The sequence below is a fragment of the Mizuhopecten yessoensis genome, unplaced genomic scaffold (assembly GCF_002113885.1).
Source record: "Mizuhopecten yessoensis strain PY_sf001 unplaced genomic scaffold, ASM211388v2 scaffold9299, whole genome shotgun sequence".
In the NCBI taxonomy this organism is placed as follows: Eukaryota; Metazoa; Mollusca; class Bivalvia; order Pectinida; family Pectinidae; genus Mizuhopecten; species Mizuhopecten yessoensis.
This window is the reverse complement of record NW_018407978.1, coordinates 321,772-331,728: the sequence shown is the minus strand read 5'-3', so window position 1 is coordinate 331,728 and position 9,957 is coordinate 321,772. Positions and strand designations below refer to the sequence as shown.

General features: G+C 32.9%; 1 protein-coding gene across 1 annotated transcript; it reads right to left on the bottom strand.

The window, feature by feature from the left end:
• Nucleotides 1-9,162, bottom strand: LOC110457680. Its single transcript, XM_021509040.1, has 13 exons — nucleotides 9,120-9,162; nucleotides 8,702-8,768; nucleotides 7,615-7,722; nucleotides 7,049-7,138; nucleotides 6,394-6,483; nucleotides 5,931-6,080; nucleotides 5,457-5,534; nucleotides 5,067-5,129; nucleotides 4,571-4,666; nucleotides 4,271-4,351; nucleotides 3,672-3,920; nucleotides 3,099-3,321; nucleotides 1-2,815 (listed from the first exon to the last, which is right to left on the bottom strand). Exons 2-13 carry the CDS (start codon nucleotides 8,757-8,759, stop codon nucleotides 2,659-2,661), a joined length of 1,443 nt encoding a protein of 480 aa, XP_021364715.1. The 5' UTR covers nucleotides 8,760-8,768; nucleotides 9,120-9,162; the 3' UTR covers nucleotides 1-2,658.
• Nucleotides 9,163-9,957: the final 795 nt, after the last annotated feature.

Here is a 9,957-nt window from a genome sequence, read left to right as displayed (position 1 = left end):
TATCCTAACATTCTTGTCCTTAAGGTATGGAAAAAAATCAAAAGTTAACGCTTCTGTAATTGTGCGATTTTCCAGCATTTGGACCCATGAATACAACTTTAATAAAGAATAATCACTATTACACTGGAAATATTATCATCACCTTTTTCACTCGACATGTTATGCCAGTCTCCTATGTATGCTAAATATGTAAAGGGAATACAAATTTAAAACAATCGTCATGTTACAAACATTCTGTGGAGAAATTGCAAAACTAAACAATGACCAATGTATACAAACTAAGTGATCAATCATTAAAAAATATCACCCGATTTCAAAAAATAACAGATTTGACATGAATTTGAACCAATTTAAAAAAATGTTAAAATAAATAAAAGAAGATGATTGCACTGGATATCATGCAAAATCAATTTCATTATGTAGATGAATCAAACAAAAAAAAATCATATTACAGAAAATTGGTGCTGGAAATAAATCACTGTTAGTCTGTAATTAAGTGACCTTACAATTCAATGTATATATGATTTAATCTAAATTGTGTGTAAACAACTATCTCTATAAATTATATATAGATTATTGAACCGTCTTCAATTTATTTTTCTTGGGCAAAGCTGCTTTATGATTGTTTTGGTATTGACCACATCTTTGGAATTGTATATTTCAGACTGAATGCTTTGCTGTCTTGGTATTTTTCATTGGTTCAAAAGAACAGTTTCTACAAAATACAAACTCTGTTTTAAATCGGAAACGAACTATTAACATATCAATTCTGAAACATACAATGTACATCTGATTTGATATGCAATTGGTGCTGGAAATAAATCACTGCTAGTCTGTAATTAAGTTACCTTACAATTCAATGTATATATGATTTAATCTAAATTGTGTGTAAACAACTATCTCTATCAATTATATATAGATTATTGAACCGTCTTCAATTTATTTTTCTTGGGCAAAGCTGCTTCATGATTGTTTTGGTATTGACCACATCTTTGGACTTGTATATTTCAGACTGAATGCTTTGCTGTCTTGGTTTTTTTCATTGGTTCAAAAGAACAGTTTCTACAAAATACAAACTCTGTTTTAAATCGGAAACGAACTATTAACATACCAATTCTGAAACATACAATGTACATCTAATTTGATATGCAATTAGTGCTGGAAATAAATCACTACTTGTCTGTAATTAAGTTACCTTAAAATTCAATGTATATATGATTGAAACGATGTTTCAATATACGTGTTTTGTGAAGGAAACGGAGATAGGCGCTTTCACATTTATATTCATTAATATGAATTTTATAACTGTATTATATTTTGTAAGCAAAACTAATCATGAATGAAATATTGTATATTTGTTAAGTATAATAAATCATATTATAGCTCTCGAGATCTGGACAACTGAATGTGTTCAAAGGTCTTATATTCACTCTACGCGCTCACTCTACATTTCATTCGAATTACACCTACAGTTTAAATGACCAAAATGCATCACAATTATACGCATTGTATAAATATAAATGGAAGGCATTTGATTGTTAGGTGTTTGTTTTATACAAACTAGATTTGTTAACAAAAAATACAATCACTTCTTAACAATAATTGTTTAGCAAAGTATCGTACTATTAATTGTAATATCATGATCATTCTTATTTAGTTCCTTTTAACTTTGCTCTACTACCGATACTTCAATCGGTGGTGGAGCGAAATAAAAAGTCTAAATTTGACAAGATTAATTCTTATTTCTTTCCATATCAAAACTTTTTAAACATTCTCCATATCAGAAACGTTGATAATTAGTTACAAATTTATTCACCGATAATGAAAGATGGAGTTTGGAATACTTTGTTTTAATGTATAAGGAGCGTAAAGCTTTGTATCTGATTATTAGATATATACTATATGTTTCATATTCATTATTTGATTACATCTTTGAATTCATAGCAATATGATAATAAATAAATCATCAATACCACATTCATGCTTCCATCAATAGTGAACAACTAAATAAAACTTGCTTTATAAATGTTGTAAACAAATAAAGTTAATATTATAAAGTTTATAACAGATTACAACTGAAACTATTTTAACACGGAAGAATTATTAGCACGTTCAAAAGTAAATATAACGAAAACCTACTTATCGAATGCACCAGCAAAATACGGTATAAGACCTGGTAATCTTATCATGATGGTCGATATCCTATCACAATAGATCATTCAATAGGCAAACTTATAAGAGTGTAATTTTTAATTTGTGATTGTGGATATAAAGGTATATTTCCCTAGGCCTTGCTTCCCATCATCCCCACTGAAATGAATGACAACTTAATGTGAGGTACTACAATAAAATCATATTTTTTTTTTATGGAATTGTCTTTTCATTTTCCTCCACAGAACAGGTGTATCGCTTTTCTTATTGTCAGAATTTTATCTATAGTTTACCACATCTTGTTTAATTCTATGACATTCAACAGGCATGTATTGTGATAGCCTATGGATAGCTAAGATAACGTAGCTTTCTGACGACGAGAGATTTTTTTTATCAAGATCATTCTACAAGCATATTTTTGGATGCGGACCAATGGGCTGTCAATTAATTCTAAAATCGCCCCGGTGCGATTCACACCGGGCTTGCTCCGTTACTTAGCTGGCGACTTTACTCGTGGTCGACTTTCCTGCCGTGCCTGCACTTGTGGCGAATATGATTAAGGAAGGGACTCTTGCTGACTGGGATACGAGTCTCAAACTGCTCGTGCATGACCTGCTGCTTCAACATCTGGTTCCTGGCAGCAAGGACACGGGTCTGGAGGCGACTAAAACGGGAGAAGAAGTAGGAATACAGAAAATATGGAATAAACACATGCTACGGCAGATTCATGGGAGAATTAGTGTAAAGTGATAATACACTTCTGATCATAATAAAAAGACAAAAATGTTCAAATTAAAAACAAAATCGAACGTGATAACATACTAGAAAAGGAGTAGTGAAATAGTCTACCAAGAAATTTGTTCTCAAAGAACACACGAAATTGTATCATCGCTGTCTGTAAGTTAAATTAAGAAAAGTAATTAAAGCAGGGTGGTATTGGAACTTACGCGTGCATAAGATCGGAGAGAAGCTCGTGGACGGCCTCCTCGGATACAGCGCCTTGGGAAATTCCTTGTTGTACAGTCATCACGTGACGGACAACCTCCTCGTCATCACCATAAGCATGCATAAGGGCATCCTCAGCACCCCTCAGGTAGGCAGGGAAGGCATTTGGCGGCCTGTAGGAGTTCTGTCCATCAACGTTGATCTCGAAGTTCATTTTCATGGGCGCTGCAATTGAAGAAAATCGTTATAAAAAAGACGGCCACATATCGCCTGACATATCCAAGAGGAGTGTTGATGCAACAAAGCTTTTTCCGATTTGCAATTATATTGATTCACGTGTTATTTTGATATTTTAGAATGAAAAAAAAAGTGGAAAAATATGATTCTTTCATTTTTATGCATACATATCATTATATGCAATCGTTGATAGTCTTCCCGTTTCTAATGCATGGACTTTTAATGTTACTATGCATAATTTAGCATAATCTTTGTTTGGCCAATCTACATGACATATCATCGGATATGTTATATGCTACCCCATATCATGTCATTAACAAACGTCAAATTATCCATACTTGGCCTCCTCTGCATCATCATTTGTCTCTGCATCATCATTTGTCTCTGCTGCTGCATCATCATCATATGTTCAGGAGACATCTGCATTTGGGGTTGTGGCTGTTCGGTCTCGCCCATCAGCATTTTCATTCCGCCGAGACTGTTGAAGCCCTTGATGAGCATGGGCAGGTACTGCATGGGGTTCTCGAGAATTCCAGAGTTCTTCACTTTGCTCATGACGGCCTCCTTGATCTCGTCGAAAGAAGCATCTGTTGGACAAATATTGATTCATTAGTTAAATTTCAAATGAAAAACATGTCGTATTTTACGCATAACATAAACCAAGAAAACACTGAAGTGTCGATAAAACAACAATTTGAACTCAAAATTGATAAAACTAGAGTAAACAATGAACAAAGGTAATATTTACATTCGATACATACTAAAAAAATCAAGATTAATAAGACCAGGTTTTCCGGAAGGTTAAGCGTCTTCTGCTTAACCGAATCAGCAATTCGATCATCACATTATTTCAATTACATTTGCGCCAGATTCTTATATTGCATAGAAACGATACAGATCACTATTAATGAAAATGCTAGCTAGGGACCCAACTTACCATCTTTAAATTCAAATCCGTAACCGTTGGCGGTGTTGAGGAACTTCTTCTTGAGCATGTTCATTGCCTTCTCTGGGGTTTCTGTGAAATACAATGACAGTTTTAAGACTTGGTTGTTGATCGGAGCGGTCTTGTTTGATAACCATTCTTGTGAAATCGAAAACTTTAATTTAAACAAAAGAGAAATAAAGTGGATCTTTGAAAGAGAGAAAGAACATACTGTATTGTATAAGTTAATCTCGACTGTTGACTTAAAGTGATCGTATTCCTAAATGTTAATTTGGTGTAAAAGTAGCTTACCCATGTCCTCCTCGGTATATTCGATTCCGAGATCTTCAATGTATTCCCTCATCTTGCCCATGACCCTAGCCCTCATCTCTTCTGGGGAGGCGTCCTCTACAAGAGAAGGAATTATACAATATAATCAATAAATTCTAGAACAATTGATTAAATCTCCACAAAATATCTGATAGAGTAGTCATCAATATTTACATTGGATAGATACTGATTAATAAATATGATCGTATTTATTAACCAAAACCTGCTATATAGGATATGTATATGTAATGTAAACTTATTTTACAACAATTATGAAACAAGTTATTTCAGCTTATGTTAATCACTTGTGTTGGCCCTATACATATACGTACACATATGTATAAGAGAACCTCCAATACATCGATGGGAAGTGCAAAATTATTAAAATAGTACAATAATAATTTATAAAGTATCCTCATTTTAATATACATAAAATCAATAATAAAATGATATAAAGCGTTTCGTTTCGCATGTTTACCTGGGATTTCGAAATGTATCATGAGCATTTTCTCAAGATGGTTTTTCATGCTTTCTGGGTCCTCTGTCAAGTAAGATAACGTTAAGTAAATAAATGTCATTAATGAGACATTGATGTTAACATAAAAACCTCATGATGTAATAAATACGAACTTCACATTAGATGCAATATTATATACAACATTATTAAATATTTTGATGTAATGAGGTGTAAATTGCACCTGTTTTAAATGATTTTAATGTGTAATAGTTTAATTGTATTTATATGATATTTATACATTTCAAAATTAAATGTATATTCACATTGAAATGTCATCTACTATGCCTAAATTTCCTTTTTTAATTGTAAACGTGCTATCGTATTTGTAAATATAACAACACACAAACGCACCTGTATCGATTTCAAGGCCTTGTTCCTTCAGTTGTTTCTGCAGGACGGACATCAGTTTGGGCATAGCAGATTTGATATCTAGATGTGCAGAAAAATATGTTGTATAATGTTAGAAACCGTTTCCACATATTACAAAAAATATATCCTTTGTATACCCGTGAAAATATGTCTAAGTACATTGTTTTAGAAAGCATGACAAAAATTCATCCGCTTGTGTCAGCACAAAAGTACAAGATTATTACTAAGTTAAATTATTCATTAAGTTGGAAGGGGACAAAATCAGTTTTTTCCGTTTAAACTATTTTTTTTCTTTTAATTTACAGTCAAAGTAGCGGATCATCAGTTGCACAAGGTTAGCTCTCAAGTTGGTTAATAAGTTAATTTGGGAGAAATTGTTCAATCATCGATTTTAAATCATTATCAACATTGAATTCATAGCTAAAGTTGTGCATCCATCATCGAGTAGATACTAACCTTGGAAGTCCTCGACGTCAAGACCAAACTCGCTCATTTTTGCCTTAGCTTGGGTTTTCAAAGTACTCATAATGCTTCCCATATCATCCTCTTCCGGTACCTGAAGTCCCATATTCTGGAGCTCAGACTTCACCAGCTTCTGGATATTTCCTGTTAATTAATAAACATTAATCAACAACTATACAGTGGCGTCAATTAAAGATGTATAAATTAAAATGAGATAGAAATACTTAATGTGGATAAAATAGTCGCTGACAAGTAAAACGTGAGCTTTTGTAAAGAATACTCATTCGGAATTTGATTTCGCGTTTTATAAACAATGTTAACGTCATTTGTTCTTAAAATGGAAAAACCAAACTTTTTAGTGATAAATAGTAATACTTTAAGGTTTCAATGTCATGTAGAATATCATACTAACGCATTATTTATCATATCAACGTTTAACGGAGTTGAAGCAACCTACCGTTCTGGGCCTCGCCGATCATACCCTTGATTTCGTCTACGTGCTCTGGCAGGTGAGTGGCGGCTTCACTGATTTCTTCTTTGGAAATTCCTGAAGTAGACCATTAACATCAGTGTAATGTACATCATGACCAACACGTGTATATGCAGCTGTGATTTGTAAACAAAACAGTAAACATGTGACACGATGAATGAGAGTCAGTAAGTACTTGTTAAGGTATTTCATATAGGCACATGTCAGTGTAATAAGAATGTGATGGGCTCATAACTTTTCCTCAAAATGAAAATCTCATTCTAAAGATTTCAACCATTTTCTTACCTTTATTTCGATAATAGTGAATACACGGATACTTCAGGAATGCATACACAAGTTTTTTCATGAATTATGATATTCAATGCAATTTTGCGTCACTCAAATTCTGCATTCAAAAGTGACTTTTCGGACAAAATTGAACAATATTTTCGACAAATAATTCCTGCATAGGTCATTATTTACATTGTTCTGGACAAAGGTATACCAAGCAACTTCCATATTTTGTTTTCATTTTAAGGAAAAGTTTTGAGCCCAATAATTGATGAGCCAAATACTAACAATAAAGATTTAAAGGGCGACGTGTACTTGTACCTGCAATGGTACGTAAACACGCGAGACTTACCCATTCCCTCGACCATCTCCATCATATGTGGGGGCATGTGGTCGATGATTCCCTTCAGCTCTTCGGGGTCGATGTCTTTAATCATGGAGGCTGAACAAAACGTTTGAATTAGTGAACACTTTGTTATAAAAATTAAACTGTTTCATCATTAAGGTTCCGAACAAATCAATTTCCGGAAAAAAAACTATAAAGATGAATATATTATTAAGATTATCAATAAAACGTATAAGAGAATCGCCTCTTTGAATATATAAAATATATATAATGATTACCTGTGAAAATATGTCTAGCCTGCTATTTACAAACTTATAAATCTATAAATGATATTTACAATTTCAGAGAAAATCTTAATTGAGCCTTTTCGATTTAAATATTGCGCTGAATTATAACTTCGCTAATTGAATTTTCTGTATTTTATTTTATAATCAATATATTATGAGCGCGTCGATTTATAAATGTACAATCAGTTAAAATCGATAAAGCGCTTAAATTTGAAGTGCGCTAAAAAGAAATACGTATGCAGTATTAAACAGTTCGAGCTTTTAACCTGTCGCCTGTATACTTACAAATGTCGTCCAGGTTGAGTCCTTCCATCATGTTCTTGGCTTGTCCCATCAAGTTACCGATGTTTCCCATACCGCCGAGACCTCCAAGCATCCCCTGGAGATTCTTCACTGCAAACAAAACAGAAGTGACGTACATGTTCTTCCAAAAATGTCGTTTTTAATAAAAACGAAAACACTAAATTGTTTTATACTGTATGATAAAAATTGTATAATAACAGCTGCTTTAAATTGAGCAATGATATCCTATAATAGAGGGAGGTAATTCCGATAAGTCGTCCTTTCTTAACTTTAGTCTAACGGTAAATCTTTGGTAGTATATAAAGCTATATTTCCTTAAGGATGCCAAAGACACTAGACTGCATTCAAAATACCCCTGAAAGATCTGGTCCGTATGTCGACGTCATAATGGTACCGCTTAATACAATTTCTTCCTGAAACTACATTTAATTTGAACTGAATGATGACTTTAAATTTATCTTTTTCTTTCATTTGTTATTTTATTTTATGAGATGTGAAAACGTATCCAATTTTGTTATTGTACGCCTATGACTAATGTATATAGTATTGTTATTGACTATAACTTTCTACAAGAAACAATACAATGATTAAATCAAGTACATATAAAACAAACACAGATCTCCTTAAAATTTGTCTACAATTGTGAATATCTGTGACCTTAGTTAATGACAACATAAATTACTAACAATTAAAATACATTTGCGATAATCTCTTGAAGGATGTTCGAGTCGACAGAAACTGTTTAAAGATTTCTAATAGGTTATTTCTTTTTTTGTATATTATTCCAGATATTTGCTGTTTCTTAACGAATTTGAACATTATCCATTGAGCCTGTACAAATAGCTTAAAACTGCTCATTTGAATAATCAAATATGATTTTTATATCACCAAATATGCAAGTGAAAAGTACCTTTACCATTAATCAACTTATAGTTGACCTAGGAATCGATCTTCATTTAAAAACCTTTTTGACCATAATACAACCCAACCGGCTTAACGTTTACAGAATAGAGTAAGCATTTAACAGGCGAAGTTTCCATTATAACAAATACAGGTAAAGGATACTTACAGTCGAATTCCATGCCCATGGCACATGCCACCAAAACGGTCAATATAACAAAACGCATTTTGGATTTCTGTAGGGAAATAAAGACAAAATATATGAAATTTGTATCAATAATGCATGAAAAATAGTTTAAATGGAAATGTGACACGTCTTTTTATAATTGAAAACCTTAAAGCAATGTGTTATGATAAATAAATAATATTGCTTACTTAAATTCAGTTACAAAGTAAGTTCATCGTAAATGCATATAAGATACATTATAACAAATATTTTTTTCTTTCGAAAAACACCTGCTTATCTTTATATTTGATTAGTTATTTACTCTGCAATGTTTTCGTATTGGTATACATATGTTAAAACGTTACCATGTAAGAAATCACAATATTCTCAAAATAATTCCTTGAATATCTAATTAACTCACGTAGTGTGGACTGCAGTAGTTTCTCCGTAAGTGTGATGATCGAAAGGGAACTTGCTCGTTTTTTAGTCAGAAAGTCACGTGACATATTACCATCCATCACGACCGGGTACCACGGACGGGTTTACGTGTCGTTTGCATAGACCGTACTTCGCCGCACACGGAAGGAGAAGGGTTTGGCGGCCTTCAGGCTGGCTCATGTGATGTTATTTCATACTGCAATGCAGTAAAGTAGCGCAATATTACGACTGTATGGCGTTTTATTTATACCCGTGTTCGTGTAGATGTGACATAACTAGTTGAAATACTTCCCGACATGTTTGGGTATTAATGTATAAGGGAACTTTATTACATGTTATAGGGAACTGCCGTTCTTTGAAACAAATATTGCTGAATTGGCGGATGTGGCCAGACAGAATTATCAATATGTAAGGCGGAAAATATAAGCATTTAAATGTTCAGACACTAGAAAACAGATGTAAGGGAATCAAGGCATGTAGGTTCTATGTTGTTTTGTTTTTTGGTTGGAAATATTAGCTTTTTGTCACTGATGTAAATAAACAAATCAGACAATTGTATTCAGTCGGAAACCGTGATGCACATATTTTGATGGAGAACATATATTTGACGAAAGAAGTGGAGGACGTTATTGAAATTTTCCAGGGTAATTACATGTACTTGTTTAGGTCTAGTATGTATTGGTTCATATAATGTGTTGTTACCCTATCATCACAAACTGCAACACTAATCCAAACATTTGTCCATTTTAACCTTCATTGTTACAACACTAGGTCAGATTTTTGCTTTGGCGACAAAGCAGATTATTGTTCTAATGTTCTAA

Bases quoted from the DNA above. Each gene is read 5' to 3' on its own strand.
- LOC110457680 (XM_021509040.1), bottom strand. From the start codon at position 8,759: ATGCGTTTTGTTATATTGACCGTTTTGGTGGCATGTGCCATGGGCATG. The intron at 5,130-5,456 runs GTGCGTTTGTGT...CTTACTTGACAG, and splicing joins AGGCCTTGAAATCGATACAG to AGGACCCAGAAAGCATGAAA. The intron at 3,921-4,270 runs GTAAGTTGGGTC...TTTGTCCAACAG, and splicing joins CGGATTTGAATTTAAAGATG to ATGCTTCTTTCGACGAGATC.